We start from the raw sequence: 26,910 nt of genomic DNA on the forward strand, positions 1-26,910 counted from the left end.
CAGTAGCTAATATGGACTGTAAAGTCTCAATGTAGACAAGTAACACCCGAGTTCTGAATTTTAGTGCTACATCAACCATGACACCAACTTGTGTGGCGGGGTTGACACACTGGAGGGAAGGAATGGCATCCAGGCCATCTGGACAGGCTTGAGAGGTGGGACCGTGTGAACCTCATAAAGCTCAACAAGGCCAAGTACAAGGTCCTGCACCTGGGTCTGGGCAATCCCAAGCACAGATAGAGGCTGGGCAGAGAATAGACTCAGAACAGCCCTGAAGTGAAAAACTTTGGGATGCTGGCGGACAAGAAGCTCAACATGACCTGGCAATGTGCACTTGAAGCCCAGAAAGTCAGCTATACCATTGGGCTGCATCAAAAGCAGCGTGACCAGCAGGCTGAGGGAGGAGAGTCTGCCCCTCTGCTCTGCTCTCATGAGACCCCACCTGAAGTCCTGTATCCAGATCTGAGTCCCCCGAACACAACAAAGATGTGGAACTGCTGGAATGAATCCAGAGGAGGCCACTAAGTTGATCATAGGGTTGGAGCACCTCTCCTATCAAGACAGGCTGAGATAGTTGGGGTTGCTAAGCCTGGAGAAGGCTGCAAGGAGATCTCATGGCACCCTTCTAGTACCTAAAGGGGGCTGACAAGAGAGCTGCAGAGGGACTTTTTACAGAGCATTTAATGAAAGGACAAGGGGAAATGGCCTTAAGCTGAAAGAGTGCAGGTTTAGAGTAGATATTAGGAAGGAATTCTTTACTGTGAGGGTGGTGAGGCACTGGAACAGGTTGCCCAGAGAAACTATGGATGCCCCATCCCTGGAAACTTTCAATGCCAAGCTGGATGGAGTTCTGAGCAACCTGGTCTAGTGCAAACTGTCCACTTCACTGTGTTTCAACCAGGGTGGTTGAAACTAGATGACCTTTAAGGTTCCTTCTAACCTAGGCCGTTCCATGATCCTAGGGTAAGTATGGTAACACAGCAGTTTGCCTACCTATGGATTCTGCAACACATACAAAAATTAACATCGTGTTTTCCTGAAGAGGTAGTGAAAAATAGAAACCTGAACAATCATTCAAGCATGCAAACAAAAGTCTTTTTATGTTTTCTGCAAGGCCTTCTTTTCATAAACTGCTCCCAGTGCCTTTAAGATTACTCTAGCAGCTCCTGAGTAATTCCCCTCCAATGGCAGAGTTTGATTATTAAAACACGAGCTTAGGAAGCATGGAGAAAATGAAACAACTTGCACTTCACTATCTGCAATTTCATATGTCTGACTTGTATCAAGTGTTCAGAGACCCTTGATACAAGAGAGAGAGCAAATAAAGCCCTGAGCAGGAAAAGTCCCAGTGCATGGCCTGTTGATGGGTCACTGCAGCCACTGAAAACTGGTGACACACAGGACATCAGATAACTTCAACAATGAAAAACTCATCAGTTGAAAGAAGGGAGGTGTTACTTTCACAGTACAGGGGAAACTAGAGATCAGAGAGACCAAAAAGCTTTCCAAAAGCTCGCTCAACAATCAGAAACTGACCCCCTCCTCCCCAGGATGACAGATGCTATACACATGAGTTTATTTATGGACATAAAGAGAACTACAATCCAGTTTCCTAGCTCATATGTAAAACAATAAATAAAGAAAAAGCTTGTGACTGCATTATGAACTATTGTAACGTAAAGATACACAGAGATCTGCACCATCACCCCATGCAGTTTAACATAATACATTTTATGGCATTATACAATCTGTTGCTCAACAGCAGACAACTTCCTCACTACAAGCTCTATCAAGACATACATCTCACTGACTGCTACAGTCACGTTATACTGAAATTAGACAAACAGTAGTCATACATGACTCACTTCAAAGGAGATAAAAAAATGAAAACATAATCCAAACTCCTGAAGTGGCTTAAAGTGAAAACTGTTTCCCTCAATAACAACTAGACTTATACAAGGTTTTTATCCCCAAAGACATAAATGGAGTGTCATGCAGTTTGCTGCAGGTGAAATGCACAGTAAATAATATCTGAAAAAGCTAAAATCTTGCTGAAGGCATGGGAAGTCTTAGAGCTATTCTGTAGGTCATAGTTTGCTCTGATACTCTCTACAAAATTCTGTCATCTTCGTACTGGGGGTATCCATGGCCAGCAGCTATTACTCTGCCAGTCATTAAGGTAATCATAGTTTAACAATACTGCTTGCAGGTAAGTGTAACAAGCCCAGGAAAACTGCAAGACTAAAGACCTTGCATTTAAGGAAAAAAAAAAACACTAACAAATGATATTGTCGACATTTAAACAATGCAATCAGTTAAACTGCAATCTGCATCTACTATCACAACAGACAGCACTTATTTCCCCAACTTTTTTATATATAATATGTAATACTGAAGGCGTTTTTGTCAACTGACAAAGAGGACAATACTTAGCAGTACCTACCACTGTCACCATCAGTCCTATCAAGACCCCCAACTCATAAGACTACATATGATCTAACAGAGAATTAAGATGAAAAGAAAGTAATAATTTATGAACACATACCTATAATGGAATCCCTTCGAAAAACATCTCTGTCAAAAATATAAAATGACAGATGGCGAAAGGTCCGAGGAATTTCACAGTAAAAGTCTTCTCCATAGAAGGGGCTGAGTAAACAAAGAAAAACAACATACACAAACACACACACACACACACAAAAAAAAAAAAGGAAAATACATTAGTGTTGGTATCCTGGAGGAGCCAGTGTGTTTATATCCAGAACATCACCCTGGGCTGTGAGAGCCTTTCCCACCAGTGAATGTGCATCTTCAGGCACTGTTCCACTTAGACTCTTCCTAAATATCTTAAATGCCCATAGAACAAGATTTCCGTGCAAAAAAAGAACAGACACTTCTTTCCATCTGGAAAATAAGTGTCCCTTAACAAAGGGTGCAGAGACTACATTATTTGTTAACATACAGTGCCTTGAAGGGTAGAGAGACACCAGCTGCCACACAGTGCCTACAGCAGACTATTACAGTACAGATCACAAAAGCATACATATGAACAGGATGAGCAAACTACAGCATGGTTCATGGCATATATATATATATTTGGTTTTTAAGTGTTTAGTATATTTAAAATAAAATAGTACAGCCATTGCATCTTTTCCCATCCTCTGCCAAGTTTCTTATTTGAAGTCAGATTCAGTCAACTGATTGTAACTGAGCCTTGGAGCTGTCACCATGCTTGTTACCTTGTAGCACTGAATACCTATTTTTGCATAGTGGAATTGTATAGAGTAAGTTTCTTTACAGTAAGACCTGATTGTTAAAAAAATAAATACTATCTCAGCATGAAAAGCTCTTTAAGGACCTAAGGGGCTTTCTTTGCATCCTACCAATTTAAATGGGGGAAAAAAGTAACTCAGACACCTGACAGCAACCCTTTCAGTTTCTCTCTATTCAATTATATTGTTAAGGATTTACTCCTAAGAACTATAAGCATATATCAACATTATTTATTCATTGACAGGTCTACCATTTTACATAGACCTTTCATTCTAAGTCACTCATGCTTCAGTAAATCTAAATGAGTAGATGCAATTTGAGTCACATGGACAAATACAGCAAGCACTGCCGATGTAGACTTAAAAATAAATCTAACTCCAACAGGCCAAAAGCCAGCAAATTATTTCTTCCCCTCTTAAACACAGGCATCCTTATTATCTTGGTCAAGCTCAAAAATAAGATACAATTGTGCTGTAGCTTTAACCACTATTAAAGGTTTTTATGTCAGCAAGTCAGATATGCAAAAATTATTATTACTATTATTAATTCCTTAGATTAACTTTAATTTTTTCAGAATTTTGTCAGGAAAGGTAATTCCACTGGCCTTCAGGATTTTGCTTGTATTTCTGCCTACAGTAAAAATACGCTCCCCTAGAATTACCACATTCCCTCAAGAACTAGCTGACAAGTCTCCCTCAAAACACACAGGCACTGCAAATTAGCTAACCAGTCTCTGTTTGAAGGGAATACATAAATTTGATTAAGTCCAGAGATATCACTCAATATTCAAAAGGAACGTTATTTAAGTCACCACTCCTCCAGCCACATGGAAGAACACATATTGGTTAAACAACAAAGCCCAAGGCATACCCACAGGTTAAACTTCTACCACCAAAACAGTTTCCCATTCCTTGAAATAAATGCATCCATTCATAGTTATGAAAACCAATGTGAGGCCCACTCAGTCATCCCTACTGTGAAGGCAGGGGAGGAAAATCTAACAGCTGGAAATGGCAGCTGGTTTGCCTGTTTGTCCCAACTGCCCTGTCCCATTCAGCACTCCTTGTTACATCCTCTTTACCCATTCCACTCTGACAGGTTTTATTTGGAATCAAGACTTTAGCAACCACCACTTCAGGCACAAAATACCTTAAGTCTCTGGTATAAGCAGCTCCTACCAGACTGTCCCAGCAGCCATGCTGGCAGCCCCAAGGGCCTCATTCTGTGCACATCACTTGGTGCAAGTTTTCATGCACAGGCTTAACCCAAGGGTGCTACACAAACACATAAATATTGCCCAAATATCGAGTGCATTATACATGCAAAACACTTTCATCATCCTGAGCTTTAATACTCTGTTCAGCCATAAAATTGTCCTTTCTGCTGGAAGAACACGACAGATGAATTTACTCACTAATGACCTTAGAATGAAAAGATACTCAATGAACTGTGGATTATATACACCCAATCCTCTATCAAGAACACAAGGGAAGCTTCGGTAAACGGCAAGTCTAAAGGCAATATAAATACAAGTGACTTATACTGAGCATACTTTAATTCAGCTCAGCTGATTCTGAGATGAAGAGCAGGGAAGGGACAACAAGTGGGGCCTTTGGCAAGTCCCCTATTTATGTTTGTCACTGGTGGTGACCAGAGGCAGAAGTCAACTAAGACAATACAGCAAAACAAACACAAGAGTCACAAAAGCAGAGCGAACAACAGGAGGTACTCAGCCCAGTGCTGGTATCAGAAAGAGACTAATTAACAGAAGAAACACTACAAAGGCTGAATTAGTCACACAGGGACCATATCAGGTCACTATTTTAGGTACAAGGCTTATTAGTCTAAGCAGTGCAGTCTGAGCCACTGTCAATAGAAGAGAAGCTTTGTTCTGCTCTTGGCTTTCCCCCTCCAAGATCTTGAACCCCTTGCAGATTCACAACCTCTCATCACTCAGGTAACACCCGTGAGGTGCACTGGTTCTTAATTTAAGCAAGCAGATTTCCAGCACAAGCATACTCACTCTGCACCGAGTAATTAGCCAGCAGTTTTAACTGTAAGGATACATATCAAAATAAATCCGATATGCCCCCACCCCAATCTTGTGTAGCTCTGCAGAAACAGTAACTTCTTTCTGAAGGAATCAAAAGCAACCACACAAATGCTTCCAGATTCCTCTTAAATGTGTGCTTTTTCTCCCTATATCTCTTCAGAACAGTACTCTCTTTGTCTCCCATCCAGACCTGAAGAGCAAGAGGTTGAAGCAGTCAAACCCCATGATTTATTTCCCAAGCTAACTTATCTTGAACAAGAGCCTCAGGGCTCCGGAATGATTTTTCCAAAAGAACAGCTAAATCCCTCCCTCAGTGTCTCCTCTCTCCCAAAAGCCAGAATTAGTCTGATGGAGATTCAGCAAGTACTTTTATTTTGACATAGCAATTAATAAAAAGCAGCAGCATCTGCCTACACAGCCCTCAGGAGTCTGACAAGATCCTCCAAAACAAATACTGGAAATAGCCTGGCTGAAAACTCGGAAATCTTTCAGAACCAAGCGAGTTCAGATTCAACTTACAGGTTTTGAGTTTAACTTTCCTTGCAGATTAACCAATCCTACACTCAGGAGAAATTTTAATCATTTAAAGAGGAGGAGACATTATAATGAGGGCCCCCTCCCCAACCTTGCAGAGTAGGTTGCACATCAGTATGATCACAAGGGAAGGACACGGACAAGCGAAGTGTTATCTTCTGGACTTCAAACAAGTGATGGGACATAACTGCTGAGAGCAGGAACTTGCAAGGTCAGAAACAGTGGACCTCTATTGCAATTCATCTCCTTCCAAGCTAACTGTATTTTCAGAACCAGTTTCTTCAATAAAGACCACTAATTTTAGAACAGTTTTACTAATTTCTTTTTAGTTTTGCCATCACACCAACAAGAGCAGCAGTGTAGGTACCAGCTACTCTTTAGTTATGAAATAGGGTTTGTTCCTAACTCAGTCTTTTGTTTTCCTGATGGGATTAGAAACTGAGAAAGACCTGTACCAATTTTTAAATCCTTGTTCCAAGCTTTCAGGCACACAAGGACCTGACTTTGTAGCCTTCTATTCCACATACTCTCATTTCACAAACCTCTTACTGCACAGCTTTTATACAGCCTCTACCACTAACACATAGACTAACCAATCCCTCCTCAGGACACTTTCCTCAGGATGCTTCCACAGCTCTCAGCACAGAAGAGAGACACAGAAAATATAAAGTCAAGTAGACACATAAATAGTGCAATGGATTTGAATCTTCAGGCATACTCTCCCCTCACCAAAAACTTGCTTGTTCCTGCTCATGGGAGCAGGAACACCAAGAAAACAAAACTCAAAAGGATCCCGCTAGGTATTTTTCCACTTACATACAGTTTCAAACCAGTCTCATTTCAATGTATCTATTTTTGCATCTCTTCTAATGCGTGTTTTGGCAATGGACATTTTCAGGAGGAGACAGGGAAGAAGAGAAACAAAAATTACTGTGTAGATCAAGTGGAATGAAAGCAAATAAGGAAGAGAATCCTTACTTCAAACATGATGAATGGGAGCTTCTTCCTTTATAAAGGGTTCAAAAATTGTTCACATTTACATGTTTTACTAAATTCCAGTGGCATACTTGCAACTTTAATTCCATAACTTCAGATATCTACTGAAATCATCACAAATAATATTAACAGAGAGGAAAAGACTTCATAAAAAATGTCAGTGTAAAAACATTTCTTTAGTTTCAGGTTGTGTTGCAAAATCTCATGCTTGTTTCTCAGTACTTAGGATTTGCTAAAGCAGTTTTGTTTTTGTTTTGGCACCAGTAGTTCAGTGGATGAAGTGAAAGAGTTGCATGATGAATAATAATGAAACCCCTCAAACCAGAATTCTTTGTGCATGGATTTTTTTTTCCTAAACTGCTTTTGTGATTGAAAGTAAGGACTATTAACATGCCACAGACAACTCCACATCCTCTGACTATTTTAAAAGGTTTAGAAATACTGGATTCATCCTGCTGCATGAACTGAACACCAGAGTTCACATCGCCATGTGAGCGGGAAGCAAAATCAGTCTGTACAAAGGAACACACTTGTTTGTTTCTACTACTAAGTTTTTTCTACTACTTGGCTAACACTTTTTATGCTATGCTTTGCAGCGTATGTAAAAGGACTGGGGTGGGGCAGAGAAGGTTTATTCAAAGCAGATACATCAAGCCAAATAAGATCTGAATGCACTTCAGTCTCCTATTAGACACAGAACTAGAAGACAACAGACAAATACTACAGGCTCTGTAAGAGCCAAAGTTGGCAGATGTCATGGTAGCTTCCTTAAACAATTTATTAAAAATAACTAATATTATATTTGAAGCCCAGATTTGGTAGAGGACATGCAGCAGAAAGTATATGGCACAAGAGGTCACATGTACATCCAAACATATCACTTATGCCCACTGTTAAAGAGTGCTGGCTGCTTCCAGACACCCATCAAGCCTAAGCAAATTTTTTCACATGTCACTGGGCAGAGGCACCCAGACGAACAGTGCTGTGTTACAGCCACAACCAGCCCTACTACACGGCAAAAAAAATAAAGCAGTGTATTATTTTCTCAATCCTATGCTCAGAAGAGACAGACACACACATGAGCTATAGTTATCAGCCTCACTTGACAGTTGCTGGTTTGGCTCAATGAGGCTTACACGGATTAAGATGAATTGAAGCAGCAGCCATTTGGCCCCTGGTCACCTCCCAAAATATTCTGTAAGACGACACACACAAACAGCAGAAGTCACATTACAGCTGCATTGACTTTTTTTTCCCCCCTCATCACTCAAACCAGCCTACAACACCAACAATTGTTACTCACATGGGTGGCTTTTCGTGTGGATAAACGCTCTCATTCATAAACCCTGCCTTGAGTATCAAGGTTCACTTCATTCTCCTCCTTCCATTAAGTCTTGCTTCCCTTACTGGCACCCTTCCCAGCTATATTACTTCTCTGTACAACCACAGAACCCTTGGCTTAAATAATATCCCTGACCAGGCTGAAGCTGTACCCATACCCATCTTAAAGCTTTCCCTTAAAGGTTTGAGTTGTTTCAGAACTGAAGTTTATAGTTAGAAATTCAAGCCACAGTTAGCTGCAGTCGAGTGCAGAAGGTGGCAGACCCCGGGAACAGCAGGAGAGAAGCTGCAGAACATGCTACATCATCCACCTCAAGGCCTCTTTGCTTAGGGCCACTGGTCTGGGGAAAGTTGTTATTTCAAGGAGGTGAGCTGGCAATGTAAGAATGTAGAAGCAGCTAATGGAGCTAACTCAGATGCAACAGCTAATTTTGGCAACGCTCCAACTAAGGGAAACAACTTTGTGCTTAAAATTTGAGAAGTGGCCTGCATCCAAGATGTTATCTGAGCATGAGAAGCTATGCAGCCACGAACTCCAAACACAGGGGAAAAAAGGGTTTAAGCAAGCCTAGAATTAGAAAACAACAACATTAAATATGGCAGTAGAATTACTTAGAGAAAGTTCTGAGAGCTACTGGTTGAATTGTTACCCGATCTAATTCTAAAACAGAGCAACCGCTTGTTAAACAGAACACAGTTTTAACTGTGAATTTACAGCACATTTCACTATACACTCACAAGCACACTGCAGACTTAAAGTTCTCACTGTTACGTTCACTGGAGACTAGCACAAAAAAAAAAAAAAAAAAGACTGGGGGTGGGGAAAGTGCCTCTGGCTTCATTTACTGTTTCATTCAGGCTTTGATCACTATGTTTAGCACGTGAAAAATTCCTCAGTGAAATAGTGGTGAACTCAGTAATCACAGACTCAAGATGCTTGGCTCATCTCTCAAAAGCACACACTGTCAGCCATTTGATTCTTAGCATACGACAGTTTTTGCCTTTATTCATATCCTTGAAACAAATTTAGAGATGTCACATTCCTTCCATTCTTCACCTATGATTTGAGAAGCTGCCTTGATTTCCTGTTGCAGCTGACACTGCCCTTTAAGTGAATGGACACATTTGATGCAAACAGCAAAGGCAAAGTCAGTCTTAACACCAACAGGCAACGAAAGTTCATCCCTAGGAAAGATCTGTAGCTAGGAAACACTCCTGGATGGTGGAGCCTGAAGTGGGGGAAGCTACTAATGGGGGAAGATGAGTAATTGATTCAGCCAAGGAAATTAATAGGCAAAATTACTGTCAGGCTGTCTACTTGCAGCTCAGAACTAAAGAGAAGTTGTAGATCTGTGCATTAAAACAAACAGGGATTACTTAAAGTTCGTTAGGACATAAAATACAAGAGTCCCTTCACATACATCTTTTCTAGGTTATATGGAATGGATCCAACTCTACTCAGTGCCTTTGTGGATGATGGTAACAAATACTGAATGACAAATAAAAAACAGAGAAGCATATTAAATCCTGGCTCTGACCTCTCCCTCATATCTTATGACTTGCATGTGACCTTTTTAGAAATAAATGAAAGCTTGTGCCAAGGAGTTTACGAAAACAGTGCTGCTTGAAGATTTCAAGATTCTCTTCTTGAGAACCTGGATTGCTTGCTCTGACCAACCCACACGTTCACTATGCTTGTCCAAAGATCCCCACAGAAGAGGGATGACTCGGAACTGCCCTATATAAACAGTACTTTCGTGTTGCTCTGTGGTTTCATAGAAAGGCCTGCCCATGTGGTAGCTGGCTGACTTATTTCAGTCAGACACTACCAAGTTATCATGGCAGCCTCAAAATCCTCCAGCACAAGGCAGCAGTGCTACCATCCAATTCAACAGCAGCTAACAGAGGCTGGATGACAGAAATGACTTGAGTTACACATTGTAATTTATGAGTCCCACCTGATTGCTGAATAAAGGAGGTAAGATTCACCATGCTGGCTGCTCTCAGTTTTTGAGATGCAAACTTAGATAAAGGGCATCAGGCTTACAGAGATTCTCTTCAGAGCACTGGTAAGGGCACTTCACTGGACAACAGGATGTGCTAGTTCAATTCTTTTGAGTTCTGAATGATTCATGCATTGCTGAGTTAAAAGGTTACTGCTCTCAACTGTCTTCTCATGCCTCTGCCACAGCCTAATAAAAAAAGAAAATCTGTTGCAGAAGATTGGGACCGGGCTCAAGGAGGCAACTTCTTACACTGTCCCAGTAAAAAACACAGCAGATGATGTGAAGGCTCAGTCACAGATATTCCAAGCACACCAGATCTGGACATTCATCCAAGTCCCTCCGGGAAGGAGAGATAACTGCTTCCTTTTTCCCATTTACCAGTTCTGTTTAAGCTTTACACCAGGAGAAGGCCTGCGTGGAAAAATATACATTTCTGGAATGTTTAGTAGAAGACTAATGAAACTCAACTGAGTAAAAACAAAAGGAAGAAAAAAAAAAAAAAGCTAGCACTCCTTGAATTCCCTAATACACAAGACAATGTTTCAGTGTGACTTTAATTACAAGCCTTTTCATGCAGACGAAAAAATTATTTTATGCAGAAATGCTGCAAAAGATAGGCTTCTTCAGGACAAATCTGTATGAGAAGACATTGTTCCAGAACCCATATGAAACACTTTGTAATTCAGATTTTCACACAAAGCATCTTATTTTCCAGAGACTATATGAAAATAATTTTTTGAGATTATTCAAAGATGGGGGAGTTATCAGAATGACTAAAAATACAGGCAATTCTTAAAAACTTTACAGCAAGTCAGCCCTGTGGTAGCCACAAAGTGACAGGAAGTAGAAAATAGGCAAGAACAACAGATCAGAGCCAGCTGTTCTCCCCTTCAAACTGCAACGAAGAACTGTGTCAAGCTGTATCCCCCACTTCAATGCCAGCCACAAGGATGTTCAGGCAGGGTTCAATTATTTTAGTCAAGCGTTGGGAACAGGGATGTGAAGCTGGGCCAAACATCTCATATCACAGCAGTGATACCCCAGAAAAAGGGACCCAGCACATGATTCACTATTACATTGGCAAATGCCTGGCAAGAAGCACCATGAGAGCAGGTATTTCTCTGCTGCATACGAATTACATTGGCCTTAGGGCACATAAGCCTCACCTGCCCAGTAATTCACTCAGTGGGTTGAATCAATTTGCAAACAAGCATTAAAAAACATAACAGTGTAACTGGCTCCTCAACTATGTGCTCATCTCAGAATCTTACAAAAAACAATAGGCAAATGCAGTAGGCTCTGAAATCATTAGAAAAACATCTTCTGGAAGTCTATGTATACACTTACTTTCATAGATATAAGCACAGTCATGAAATATAAAGTAGCTGTTTGAGTGTGCCTTACTAGGTAAGAGCAATTCCTATCCACATACTGGGAAGACACCCCAGGCGTATCTGGGATTTTTGTCTGCTTTTCTTTTATGCAACAGAAAAACAGACAAACACATGGCTAAATGCAAAATTGAGTTTATATCAGTATCTACAAGTGGATATTCAGAGACTGTGAAGAAGCAAGTTTTCCAAAAATAGTATTTGAAAATAAAAGCTTGCCCAGTGGGAAAGCTAACTCCCACTAAAGACTGGATTCACCAGGAGAAGAAAGAATGAACAAGGAGATGATCTTTAGTCAACCCTTAGATCAAAGAAAATAGGTCCATAATGGGATTTTGAGAGATCATCTAGTCCACCACCATTTCAAAGCTGGAAGATCCCCATTATTTAGTTGGAACTGATTATATAGAACCTATTAAAAGCCATGACCGACAAATACAGAAAAACCAAAGCAACCTACTCCAGCACTTCAGGATCTTTAACAACAAAAAGATTTTTCTTCATAATAAACTTAACCTCAGCTTCCTTCCCCACTGAAATTCAAGTTCATTATTACTTGTAATATCCATACTGGACAGACAGATCAGTTCCTTCACCCTTTTTTTTGGTGAGGGGATTGTTTGTCTTTTGTTTTGTTTTGTTTAATTGTTTTATTTACATACTTATGTCCATTCTCATCCCTCTTCTCCAGTCTAAACAATTTCAATCTTTTAACTTTTCCTCATCAGTTATGTTTTCCAGGCCTCTGGTGACTGTGCTGCTCTCCTCTGAATTCACCTCAATTAACAAAAAGAACTTAGCTCCCCAGAAAACCAGAAACCTTCCAGTTCTGCAGAGCCTCAGTGTACCTCTCCAGCTTTATAATGATATCTAAAAACAGATGGAATTTTTCCCACTGAAGGAATGACACTTGTTGCTTATTTCTCCTACCAAGAGTTTATTTTTTCAACAGAAAAATGCTTGGAAATGAAATCAACTATTCTCACACATCCTCACTTCCCAACCTCCATTTCCTTGTGAAGCACTAAAGATCATCCAGAAAAAGGCCACGCAGGAATGAATTTATGAGTTACAAAACCACCTTTAGAGAACAATCGGTTCAAGGACAATAGATTTAGGGATACTACATACCGGCTATGGGGTGAGGAAGAAGGCATAAAGGTCAGTTTTTGCTTTTTGTTAATACAGTATCCTACAAATAGGAAAGTGTTAGCATCACCAGTCAAAACCACTGTTCAGCCAATTTAAATTCCTCAAGATACAAAAAATCTTCCTTACAGACCCCAGTGCACCATATCAGAATGTAAGATGAGGGATAAAGGCTTAAAGATGATAAAAATTTATGTGAAAGAACAATTAAAGAGACTTAGGAAAATAAAGCCCACTCACATTCTTGAATGTGTCAGGTACTTCTGAGGGCTTGGCAGTGAGGTCTAGAGCTAATTCCTGAAGTAAATTATTTGCAATAACAAGACAAATAGCAAATTCCTAACTTATTACTCAAATTGGAAAAAGAGTGAGAGTTATCTCTTAAGAGAAAAGTTATAAACTTGATTGTTCCTTGGTGTTACTTTTCCCTCCACTCAAAAAAAAGCCTTGCTTACCAGAATACATATATTTCTAAATATATATTAAAATTATATACTTAAATATTAATTTTAAATACTGTTTTAAATTTTTGAAATTTTTTTTATGTATAGGGATTTCCAGGAGAAAGTGTTTTCATTTTTACTACATGCTTCTCATTCTGTTTCATTCAACATTTGACTTCTACAATCTCACAGGAAGTATCCAAGATAATCAGACAAGCATCTTATGTTCAAAACCTCTCCTTTCAGTTGCAGCCTCATGACAGGAAAAAAATAAAAAACTCTAACTCCCCCCATTAGAGTAGACAGACCAATGCAAAATTCTAAGCAGAGACAGATGGAAAATAGAGTTCAGTGCTCCTTCTAAGTTGAGATTTCAGAAGCTTAAGGAAGTTCAAAACAAATATTGCAGAAAGAAAGGAGCACTGGTTGTACATTCTTAGGAAAAGAATTAATATGGGTTGCCTTGGTGAAGACAGTTTCCCTTCAATACAGATAGGAATCATGACATTACTAGTTCTACCACTAGTGTTCTTAAAAGCGGAAAAAGAATCATATTCATCCTCTTATCCCCTCAAGAAAGTATCTTTGGAACATTACACAAACATAGTAAACAGAGAATAAGAATACATAACAAATACATGTATTTGTTACCATAATGACTTCTCCACTATTTTGGTCCTGAAAACCTCCTCCTGGTCCAGGTTTACAGTACAGTAGCAATCCCGCATCTTGTTTGGCCCCGGATATGTGGGAAGATTTTTAGCTTCGCCTAAAGACAAGAAAGAAAAAAGCCAGAAAGATTACATATTGAAAAGTTATCCATACATTAGTCATCTGTCAATTAACACAGCGTCAGCAACATGGCTAAAGGGAAGTATTATGTTGTATTTTCCTTCTCAAATGTGAAGTCCCCATTACACTTTGGAGCAGTACTCTGTTTCCAAGGCAGCAGCTCCTGACAGTCACTGCACTTAGAGCTCAGCAGTAGCCAGCAACAACTCAACCATCTGTTGCATCCAATTTATTCATATGTATTTGGATATATACTTCTTCCTTCCATGCTTGTGTTGCCATAAGGTACCAGGAATACCATACAACATGGTAATCAAGCTTTTCTATGCAGTCCATTGATTTTATCCTAACAACATAACCAGAATACAGCAAATGAGGAGTGACTCCCTATCTCCACCACTCTCCACAGATGGGGAGATGGAAAACAGTCACTTCAGTTACAGTCAACAGCCTTAAATCACAAGCTGGACCCCAAAGCACTCTGATGGGGTAACTAGCACTTGTGAAGCTGCCTAAGGTCCTTGCACAAAGGTACCATGCAAGTCATGAATATTCTTCATAATAAACATTTATTTCAAAATTGCAGCAAGAACTAAGTATGTATCCTGTATTTAACAACAACAGAAGAGATAGGATTAAGGAACTAAGGGTAACCAAGAGAATACAAAACACAAGAGTACGAAACAAGAATAAACCCACTGTTTTTCTCCTCTACATATCCATTAATAATCAAAGCTGAGCACTAAATTTCTTTGGCTGACTGATAAAATCAAAACTCTCAAGACAGGAAACTGGGCAATGCCCCTCATAGTTTTGCTAAAGGACCTTACCACTATGTGCACAAGTGATTTAACTCTAAAGACCAAACTCAGAACTAAATGTAAGTCTAGAATGCATGTAGTCTTATTTACCATCACTCTCACAGTACCTGGAGATTATTAGCACATACTTTGGGAACCAGATCACTCTCTCCTGGTAAAAATACAAGAAATACAACTAATCCTAAAAATGCACAGACCAAGGGAACACAGGCTTGTTTGCCAGTACAGAAGGAAACTCTAAATGAGGGTAACAAATGTAACTTTTTATTGGATGTCTGCAGCTCAGCTTAAGTGCACTTTACTAGACACATGCTTTCCCAGCTTCCAGCTCTCAAATAGCTTTATACTATTAACAGAATTACCTTGCTTTTTTCAACCCTATCTTCAGTAAAGACATACTTTTTCCTTTCTGCAGACTTGTTCAATAGCAATCTGATGCATGTAAATACTGAAGATCTACAGCAAGGAAAGACTCAGTCAACCTGCATCCTCAGCCTTTAAAGGAAAAGCACAAAGTGACACAGGACTCCATCCATGTCTTCCCGCCTGTGATCTCTTTCTAGCACTCTGTTCACACACTTTTGCTAACCAACTCATGACATGCCCTTGGAAACATCACATATCCACACTTCTCACAAATGGCTTGTATATGAGTGACCGTACATGCACACATTTTCTAAAGCTAACCATGGAGCATATAGAAAGAGGTCCTGGAAAGGGTCTTGAAACTATTGCTTCAGACAGTAATGCCTCACTTCAGAGTTCTTCTAAATAAGTTTCTTCTCTCGGCTTAGCTGATGCAAATTGATAGCATTCTTCCCACTTCCTTCAGAGTTGTGAGACATTGCATTAAAAAAAGCTGTCTCCACTGTAATTCAAAGGTGTGACAGGAACATCTGTTGGCACGCCCAGTGTGGCTTTCAACTAAGCTGCAGTGTTAGCAGTAGTTTAACTGCAGCAGCTCTAGACAAAAATATACTGAGGATTATTGATGGCTCGCTCAGTCTGCACTGAAGTCTATCCTGCCATAGCAAACCTTAAAGTTTTATTCTTCTTAGTCTGAGTTCAGGCAAGTTACAAATCCAATGCACTGCTCTCACACAGACTGAGGTCTCAAGGTTTGTCTCCTCTCCCCAAGCAATCAAATTTCTCTTAACTTTTTCTCACATTAAAGTCACATGAAACCACCCTCTTTTCTGGATAACTGGGTAAAGTTCCCCAAAGAGAAAGAGTGTCAACAGGAAGCATTTCAATAACAGAACAATAAGGAAGTCTTCCTCTGGGGCTGGCACACTATTCTCACAGTTCTTCCAAGAGACAGGGACAAAACTTTTCAAGCTCAAAATTACACCAAAAAAATAACATCTTCCCTTTTTCTGCACTCTTCCACTTCCTACTTCAAGATGAATGCGCACACATGAAAACAAATCCGGATTTTGTTATCTTGATTTCCAGTTTTTTGATGTGCACAATATTCACTTAAGTGCTTAAAGGTAATATTTAGTTATGTCAGAGCACTCTGTAAGAACCGTATTTTGAAACCCCAATTTTCCTCTTTGTTAAAAGATTTAGAGTAGAAAAGCCCACAATATTGAAACCTAAATGCAGTGTGACAGAAGACACCATTTAGCACCACCAGAAAAAGACTGACTGCACAGTCTGTACAGGAAATTAAAGTTCACCACCATCACAGTGTTACAAAGTGGGGCACAGAAGGAAGATAGAGGGGAAGGATATTTTACAGTAATTTCTTTCTTCAAACTAGAACAAGACCCTGAGAAATCACTGAGAACAAGGGATTAATTGACCAACTCAATATATTAATCATGTTACTGACTTGAGTAGCAGCTTACACCAAAAAAAAAAAAAAAAAAAATACTGTTTCTTCCCGACACTGGCAGTCAATGGCTGTTTAGATTCCTCCAGCACCAAGCAGCTGAGAAAGAAAAATCTGTCAAGCTTTCAAGCATAGCTAAAGACTCAACTCTCCAGTCAGACATTTTATGTCAACAAATGTGCTCTGTTAGAGCTTCAGTTGCTCTATAGATTCCTCCAAGACAAAAGAGTTCCCTCTGTGGCACTGTTTTGCCATCTACAGTGAAGTTGAACTTGATCTGTATTTTTTTTTGGTTCTGCTACTACTGAAATGAAAAAAAAGAAAGCCCAGAATACATGATACAGTCATGCATTATTTCCATTTTCTCAACAACTAGAGCTGATGAGCTCAGTTATTCTGAGCAAGAATTTAATCACTTAACCTCTCTGTGTAGAAGGGGCATCTTCAACAACTGTATTTTCAAAAGCCAAGTCCGCTTTTTCCCCCCACATCTCCATACTCCAGGTGAAGTACCTGTATGCTAGAGAACTTTAAAAGGGTTTGCAGATGAAAGGTCAATACACTCGCTTTTAAAACCTTCAGTTTTCCACTTCCACTAAGAAAAAACAGAATGTTTCTTAAGATGTCTAAGACCCTGACAATTTAGAATACACAAGTACTTTGTTTTGGAGCATAAGGCTTCATTTGGAGACACAGTAGCAGAATAATCTGTTCAAGCTGGCAATAGCTTTTCTCTCTATCCCTGTACTTCTAATATACATGGGTCCTAATTTAACTGTGTGACGAACTCAATTTAGCACTAAGTATTTAAATCTAGCAAAGCTGATTTCAGCTACGGAAAAGTTAACATCAGGTATTTTGGACAAGTCTTAAAAAATAGACTACACAATTCTGAATACATCACTGGCTTGCTATCTTCTCCCCATAAATATTGGGTTACTACAACTCAAAAATAGACTACCATGGCAGCACAGACAGCTTAGCTTGAGCTAGGCACAGGGAATGCAACAAGCTGGAAAAAGAAGAAGGAAAAACCTCAAAATCATATTCATCTTCCTTGTTCTTTCAAATGTTACATATTCCTGCCTTGCTAAAACACTGGCAATAAAAGGGAAGCAAGAAAAAAGGGCTCTCCTGCATATGTGGAAGGGAAGGGCACTGCTTAGATGCCTGGGAGCATAATTGGTAAGAAGGAAAAAAACTCTGAAGATGCTTTTACGAATAAGCCAATATATATATACATCTCCTTAAGGTTTTGCCACTTAAAATTTTTTGAAGCTTCTAGTATTTTTAATTGAATTTAGATACTTGCCATTGTGCCAGCTTTGCTTTTCACATATTTCCCCAAACACAACTTTCTGAAAAGCAGAGAATGCATGACAGGTATTATTTCTACCTTTTAGAACAAAATTTCCTGCTCTTGTGCTGCTAAGTATTGGGTCACCAGCAGACATCTGCCAATCTGAATGCATTAACAAAGACTTTGTACTGCATCAACCAATTTAGCTTCCTGTTTCCTAGTAGCAATGTATTTGATTTTATCAAGATGCCATGAGAGAACATTTTCCCAAACTATTTCAGAAAACAAACAAGCAAACAAAAACCTACCTCCAAAAAATAAATGCAATAAAAGCAGTTGAGCTTTCAGTGCCACAGTATTTGACTTCAGGGAGCATATTGATAGACTTGAGTAGAAACAAAACACTTAAAAGGGCTTCGTATGCAAACCAACAACAATCCACTCTGTTTTTGCCCTATTCAGGAAAATGTTCTCCAAAGAAGCTTGTAGGGAAGCATGTCAGGAACAAAAACAGAACACTGATGTATGTCAAGAATGAAGAGCTTCTCCTGTTCTCCTTTAAGCTCTCTATCTCAATAGAGATGCTGGAAATCTGGAAAAATTATCTCAAGCACTCCTTTCAAGTTCTCTGTCTTCGAAAAGAATTATCGCTTCAACATTCACAGCTCAAACAAAAACAGAAAAAGGAAAATGTGTGTACACACAGTGCTCTGATTCTCTATCATAACTTACGCTTAAAAACCTCCTCAAGCACAAAATCCAGATTATATGTAAAATATTAAGATACCAGCAAATTTCTAATTAATATCTAATTTTACTTAAAGCAGACATATACCACTCTGTGTCAACTAAAAAATGCAGAAATACCTAGAATTCTGTGTCCATGAATGACTTTAAAATGGAAGGTAAACAGTTGCAATAATGCTGAATGTTGAGAAAGTAGTTAATTTTCTTGCAAATGAAAAACCATTTTTTTTGTGGATGAGGTGGGGATAAGGGGAGGGATATGACTGCAATACCTCAGGAAGTATATACTGAAAAAATAATCCTCTTTAATATTAAAGTGGTCATAGTTAAAAAAACTTCCATTCACATTACAAACCAATTTTGTTACTGAACAGCCAACGTGATAATTATACGAAATTAATGTAATGTTTGAAAGTAGAATATATGGTTATATTTGTATATATTCCTATATGTAGATATACTATGTGCACCTCTCAGAAAGGAAGGTTTTCACTCATTTTTGCTTTTTCAAATAGAAAATAGCAATAAAAATAAAATAAATTATAAAAGTGAAGTCCCAAGAGTTGGTGTACCCAGCATGCAGCTATAGAGTTATATAAGTAGCTTAGTGTTCTTCTGTACTTTTGTAGTAAACTAAAAATAATAAATACTTTCTAGGCAATATACACCAAGTGTCAAAAACTTTCTCTTCCCTCCAGGTCTGTATATAGTTCACACAGTCTGTAAATAAGAAAAACACATGAAATTCATAAATATCCAATAAAGAAAATTGATATATTAAAAAATTTATATATTTTTTAAAACAGATGTGGCTAGAAACACTATTTTCCCAACAATCTCTCTTTGCTTTAACCACAGGCATTTATGTACACACACATACACACAACTTTGCTGTCATGGAGAGACAGATTGTACTGGATTTCTAAAATGCAATTTCTAAACCAGGTCAAAAATAGCCATCTGTGAACTGATTTTGATGATCTGGAAAATGAGATTTTTAGATGACCTGTTCTTAATCTAAAAGCCCTTGCCTGCCAGCCTCTTTCCACGTGAAATGGTCATCACATTAGAAGACTCAGGGAAAGAACTATGTCAACAAAACAACACTGATGACCTGGACATTACCAACAACCTCTGAGTAACTTGGTACCACGGCTAGTGTTGCTTCAGCAAGTAACCATCAGATGAAGCACACTACATTAATTACAACTTCTTAGACAAGAGAATCATGTGGAAACCCTCTTGGCTTCATGGAAGCAGCAACAACCTCAAATCTTTTGGCATGAAACTGAAGACCAGCACCAGCTGACATCTCTATTCACGGCCTAGTGATAGGAACATTTGACATCTGTTAAAATCCCTTCTACACAATCCACTTCACCAGCATACCCAGTGTCATACTACTACACTACCACCATTTTCCCCTCACATGATTAAACTTAGTCCATACCAGTTAGGAACCTTCATACAGATAGATCTTCCTCTGGTCTGGAACCTGTTCTGACAAAGCAAAGACATTTCTGTCAGCTGTAACAATATCAAAGCCTAATCAGCCACAGCCCGGGTGGTGAACAGACTCAGACCTATTACTCAGAATGGCTAGTAGCCAAATTCCCTTTTTCCTACATGAGTGTGATCAGACATTCCAGTCTTCCTTTTCCAGCCTTGAAGGTCCAATAAACTGTTCAAATATCTTGCGTTATATTTTTGTATGTAACAGAAGCAGCTGAGGATATTTCACTGCAGAGCAATGAGAAGCTGCAGGCTGACAGTCCTACTTTTCTTGTAAGAAGAACATACACTCAGAAGGCTCAAAAGATCTTGTCATGATCTTAAGTACTTAACTGCTCTCAGCACAAGGGCTGTTAATCAAATCTCAGAGCTTAGAGGAAATATGCCTATAAAGCAAGTTCCATGAGAGCTGCTTGCAAAATTAAGATTTTAGTTTGTACAAGAGGAGAAGCATAATTCTCAACTCATTAATATAACTTGTTGCGTGCCACTTGTCAATATTGTGGTCAACAGCAAGCATCAGGTTTCTCTAAAGATTCCCTTAGAATAGTAACTTAATCCCACAAAATAAAAAAATGTACAGTCCAGCTGCTTTTCAACAAGACTGAAGCTATTCTCTGTTAAAGGACACTTGGAATAGATTATTTTAAAGTAGGATACTGCCAGGAAAAACGAGTTAGCAAGGAGTTTACATTTGAATTCTGTTTTCGTCTGCCATTCTGGGGTTGGCATTCTTAGTTTCTCTGATGTGTCGCCTTTTTTTCACATTTCTACAGAAAAACTGATGAATTAACCAAACTGTCTCTTTATCTATGTTGATACAGTGTAAAACTCGACTCCACATACATTATTTTTCATTTCAGCTTCTGTTTTGAAGATGGTACTTTGCATCAAGACACATCTCATGTAACTTCCCAGCTGCATTTGATAGAGACTCATGAGGTTTTTCCTACAAGTTTCAGTACTGTAAGGACTCGCTACAGGTTGTTCTGTGCCTCTGAATTGACTTTTGTTTAGATTGTGGCTTGTGTAATTCTTGGTACGTTTTTTGATTTTGTTCAGATGTGGGGGGTTTGGGTGGGGGAGTTGTTTGCTTTGGTGGTTGCTGTTTGTTTGTTTGTTTTTTAAATCAGCTTCCTGAAGTTATAAAAGACCATCTCACGGCAAAGTTTAAGTCACTGAACATCTGTTTGGGAGGCCATGAGGGAGAGATTCAGGCTGCAGAAGGGGCAGAGTAGCTGAGAGGAAGTAACTTAAAAAACAGGCTATTCCATCATGGAGCTGCACTGAGCAAACAGCAAGCAATTTCAGCTATTTTTAGAAGAACAGTATGAGACAGGAAATACAAGCAAATGATTTACAACATCAAACAACAAAATACAACAGCAATTCAAATGCTCCCTTTTGAGAGTCTTTGTACTTTAGGGTAATTTAAGATTGCACTGTAATAAGTAGCCTAGTCATTGTAAGGAACAAAAGTAACATTCTCAAAAACATCAGCATAAACAAAAAGAACTTTCTGTGGAAATAAGTACTTTTACCTGCTTTCATTTATATTATTCACAAATGATACCAAAAGCCATGTGACAAAAAAGGACAATTTTTATTTATGTATATCCCGGTTTTTTAAATTGTAGATCAAAAAGCTATAACTATGTGAAAAAGAAACACAAGCAATGAAAAAGCAATGAATGCACCATCTCTTCGAGGACACTACTTACTTCTATCACAAGTGACACTAAAAACTTTTAGAGTAACACGAAAAGTACAAATCTGTCAAAGGTTATATTTTGCTTAGATTAAAAACTAGTAATAAAAGGAGTAGTTGCTGAAAAGCTGAAGCTTTACGGGCAATGTTAAGCAACTATAACTGTCTCCTCCAAGAGATTCTGCTGTCCACAATCACTCCTGCTTTAGAATTACTTATTTAGAAACATCTTCACCAAGCAGAGGTTCACAGGATCATGTTTACATCAAGTTCAGTTCCATCCTTTGGCCATACAGTGTATACCAAAATAAAACCTGGCTATAGAGAAACTGAGTGAATGTGAGCACAGAAGTTCAAGTCAATCTTGAAAACCAATTAAGATTTAGGAATTAAGGAAGGAGTAGTGTCCTCCTTCACATTCAAAACACTCTTCCTATTACAAAATTAATCATGATAAGGGAGAGAAAAAGGTTTCAAAATATCCCCAATAGCCTTCCTGCAAAAACACTGAAGACAGGTACTTTGCTACAAAGAGACTAAATTCTTTTTTCCCCAAGATCTAAACTCAGAAACATCCCCCTCCAAACCTGCAGTAACTAGCAGTTCCCCTTAAACCCCTAACAGGCAAGAATACAAATACTTCAAACTTGACATAGTCTTTCATTAGTACACATATTCCTTGTGTGTTCCTTCATACACAAAGAGCATCATATGCACAGCAATATAATAGGAAATCTTTTATTTTCAGAAAAGTGTGATCATGATCAGTTCTCAGTCTATGCGTTTATAGGTGGTTTTTGAATGAAAAAGGGAACTCATAACTCTATAGCCGCAGTCTTTGATGGCTGACAAATGCTATGTTGCAAACAGCTCTGTACTGAACATAATGCTCAGATTAGGACATTATCGAAATCATCCACAATATTCATTTTACTTTAGTTACTGCACCTTAATTTACTTTTTCCAATAGAGTGAAACAAAAATAAATCCCACTTAGACATTCCTAAGGTTGGTGCCTTGTAAGATTTATAGGTGACTTTCCCACGCTGGTGGGCTTTAAACCCAAATTTATTTCCCTGTTGAACAGCCTGTAGTGCACAGATATGCCGACAATCCAAAAGAATTTACATAAATGATGCTAATTTCTTGTTGCTAGTTTGCAGTTCGATTAATAAAACAAAACCAATAAAATCTCTCCTTATGACATTTTAAGACGCTGAAAAGTATTTGAGCTTGACTAATACAGCAATCACTTGCCAGTTTGCAGTGCTATGCAACTAAACTCTTAAGACTGCAAATGAGCAAGGATGCACCACAACGGATCTAAAAATCTATTGATTTCTTCATGGAAAGGAAAAGGACAACATGTCCCTACTCTGAAGCCCAAACTGCCTTAACTACTGCCACCACACAGTTTGGCCCAAGAATTTCTAGAAGCAGCTAGTTACAGAATATCCACACATGGACAGAACTGGACCATCATCATCCAAGATCCTAAACATTCCACTTGCCATGTCAGCAGGTTTACTAAAGAAGTATCTGCACAGGATTCCTGACTCATTATTGAAATGAATTTTCACTTAAAAAGACAGAAGACAAACTGACCTAGGTACAGGGAGGAAATGACAACTAGCTACCACTATCTTAAGCCCTGGAAAGTTTTTGAGTTGTTGACAGTGTACCAGATTATTTTTAAATACAAGCTGTAAAGTTCTACCCACAAATCTAAAGCAGTATATGAGACTTGACTGACCAGCATTAAGCAAAACGAACTGTAAAAAACAAACAAGATATCCCCCACCCAAGTTCCCAGGGAACTTCCCCCAGGTGGCTGGGGGAAGAATCTTGCAAGAAAATGAAGTTCACATGCACAAATACCTAAGCATTCACTTGTTCTTGTTTGACCTGAAGTCACGGGGTCAGGTTCCCATCGCACAGTATACATAACCCAACATACTCATCTTTGCACCAAAGTAACTGCCAAAATACAGGGTCATGTTGCCTTCCAGGGAGAGCCAATGCAGCAGGATTAAATGTACTTCAAAGAAACACAGGTCTGTTTTATTTCAGTGGATATTCTCACAGAAATAAGAGCAAGATTCAAAAATTTTGGTTGTAGGTAATTATCCAGTGGCTGAGCATTTTTCAAATCTAATGTTTTTTGGAAGCTGGGTATTCCCTGAGCTGCTCATCCACACCCATAAAATTCATCCAAAGTTGAATTCTAGCATATCTGTTTAATCACCACAGGCATCTATCTCACATAAAATGAAAGGAAAGCCAACAATCTGAACTAATACTTATAACTAATACTTCTAATGGCTGTGACTGCCTGATATCCGTAAGAATAAGCTGAAAATTGGATGGAGAACAAGATCATCACAAAAAGAGTCACAAAAAAAAAAACTCCTCACTCTTTAGACTTATTATAGATAATCTCATTTTCTACCACAGTGGTCTGTACCTCCACCTACTTCATGAGCATTTGCTTGTCAAAACACTGCTAACAACTTACAAGACGAAAAATAAAGCTGTTCAAAGGAGCCAAAATGCAAGTTTAACGTGGAACATTAATTCATCTTTCCTTCTACTCCAGTTTTTATCTATAAACTATGACAGTTTTTATAACCATTTATTTCAGCAACTTCCAATCCTTCACTGTGTCATAACCTTAACTTGCTCTGAAGGCACAAATCAGACGCTGGTCCTGGTGATATTCATAAGATGCAACATTTTGCACAATTTTGGTGCCTGTATTAGCATCTACTGGTCACACAGACTCCTGCATAAGAGGATTCAGGGCATGAACACAACAGGTTTTATGAATCATAATTTGAACAAGTTCCTCTAGCTGTCCATTGACTAGATAGGGAGCTTAGCCAGCCAACATCAGTGCCCAGGTGAAGAGTTTACAACCACTCAGTACAGATTTTCCCCTCTCTTTCCCTACTTCTGATCTGGCCACCTCACATTTTCTGCATAGTTTGTCTTTCAAACTGCTACTTACCAGAATGAACCTGAACCATCACTCCTAAAATCCTCCAGCACCAAGATAAAGAACTTCAACAGCCTTAATAACAGCACATCACATCGTACGGGCTGGAAACTCTGCTACTGTCCTAAACTTGTTTGAAACCTTTATCAAATCTTGGCTCCAAACACTTCCAGATACAGATAATTCAGCAGGGAGAGTTTCTGCCCTGAACATCTTAAGTCTGATTCAAGTATGATAAGAGGCCATCCATGTTACCAATTTTTGTTATTACCACTGCTTTTATAAATCTATATGCTTCACAAAGTTCAAGCTACTACCATATCTGCAATGTAGCTTTTTGTTCCTAAGAGTATAATGAAAGAAGCCCAAGTTTAAGCGAGATGTATTTCAGCAAACTGAACTACTTAAAATTCCCCTGTCTTATAGACAAGTCTTTGCTAGTACTACAAATTTAATATGCTAATTTCAGTGGGATTCCAATAATGTGTCAGTTACTGTGACTATAAAACATTCTTCAATATAATGATGCTGCTGAACCCAAACAGCAAGCAGCAGGCAAGCATGTAATGGGTAACCAAGGCATCAACCTGTGGTGCAATTTACTTTTTAAACAAGGTTTCAAACAGTGACTAATCTGATTGCCCAGAGAAGGGGAACATCACATGAATCCTGGCCTGAGAAACAAACCTAATGAAGACAGCATGACTCACTGTGCAGGCAATGTGATGAGAACCAAATGCTAGATTATCCAACTTCAGTAACTACAGGAAGAGAAAACATTTACTTCTTCAGTCCTCAGCACAGAGTATAGATAAGACAGGCACAACGTTGCAGAAAAACAAGCAACAAGATGAGTATAGTCACTTATTTTCAAGCAGTGATCAAAATCACAGAGTTCAGAAGTGAGTGTAGCTGTATGCACCAAAAATACAACACTTGATATAAGGAGCTAAGATTTTGAAGAAATCTAAGCCAAAACTACAATATTCCCTTACAATTTCCACAGAAGTTCATATGATTAAAATTTGAATTTACAGGGCAATGTATACCTTTCTACGAAATGTCTGCAATCCTGTTGAGTTTTTATGCAAAATATGAAATGGGTAGGTATTAAAAATGGAAAGTGACCTACTTCCTTTCCTAAATTATGCAAAGTGTTAATATATTGAAACTCAATTGATGTTATTTTTCTTTTAGTCTTCTGGTTTCAATTTACAAGTTAGTCATATCGGCTACAGAAAAGGGGGTGAGTCACACTGCATGTCAAGTATTCAGGAAGTGTTAAATATTTTGCATAGTTACTACTAGTGACAAAGCAGAATTAATTTATCTATGCAGAAATGAGGGAATTCGAAAACATGAACAAGAGGGATATCTGGCAACTGCTCTGAAATACATTTGCAAAGTTTTATAAGTGTCTTTAGTTCGACGATTCTGTCTACCACAGCACAAACCTGCTCTGATTTCGCTTCAGTAGCAGAGGTCCAGCAGTAGTAAGAGCTGTACCAACACAGAAGACATTCTCTTTCTTAAAATGCTTAAGCCTACACAAACATTCATACATGATAAGGGAGGATTAAGCTTTAAAAAAAGGGAAGGGCAGGTGGAGGATATTTGACAGGATGGAGGTATAAAGGCACAGCATTCCTAAACATAACACAATACAAAAGATATACTGATATATGAAGTTAATCTTAATTAAGTCCCATTCCGAAAACTGCCAAATCAAACCAACATCCAGCTTCACAGTCTTTGAGCCAACACAGTGCCAGTGGCTTGCTTTCTTGACACAGGTGGAGAAAGCACTGTAACCAAGCTTATTCCTCAGCCCAATAAGGACAACACGATCAAGTAAATTTAAACTCACAGCTTTGAATCCACAGTTATGTGCTGCAACTACTCAGTCATCAAAAGCCCAAAACACACAAAACCTTGGCTAACTCTGTCATCAGCAGTTTACAAAACACATCAAGCAGGCAAACAGTGATAATTTACTCACACACATCAACTTA

The 26,910-nt window shown here is 38.8% G+C and overlaps 1 protein-coding gene across 2 annotated transcripts in view; it reads right to left on the reverse strand.

Annotated features, from left to right (window-relative positions):
• The window catches only part of RASA3 (RAS p21 protein activator 3), a 127,749-nt gene that overhangs the window by 75,612 nt on the left and 25,227 nt on the right, over positions 1–26,910 (reverse strand). For both annotated transcript variants that reach the window (XM_032679535.1, XM_032679536.1), the window contains exons 2-3: positions 13,838–13,955; positions 2,546–2,649 (exon numbers count right to left, since the gene is read on the reverse strand). In XM_032679535.1, coding sequence (XP_032535426.1) covers positions 2,546–2,649; positions 13,838–13,955 — 222 coding nt within the window. The remainder of the gene's footprint in view (positions 1–2,545; positions 2,650–13,837; positions 13,956–26,910) is intronic.

Source organism: Chiroxiphia lanceolata, chromosome 2, assembly GCF_009829145.1.
Source record: "Chiroxiphia lanceolata isolate bChiLan1 chromosome 2, bChiLan1.pri, whole genome shotgun sequence".
NCBI lineage: Eukaryota > Metazoa > Chordata > Aves > Passeriformes > Pipridae > Chiroxiphia > Chiroxiphia lanceolata.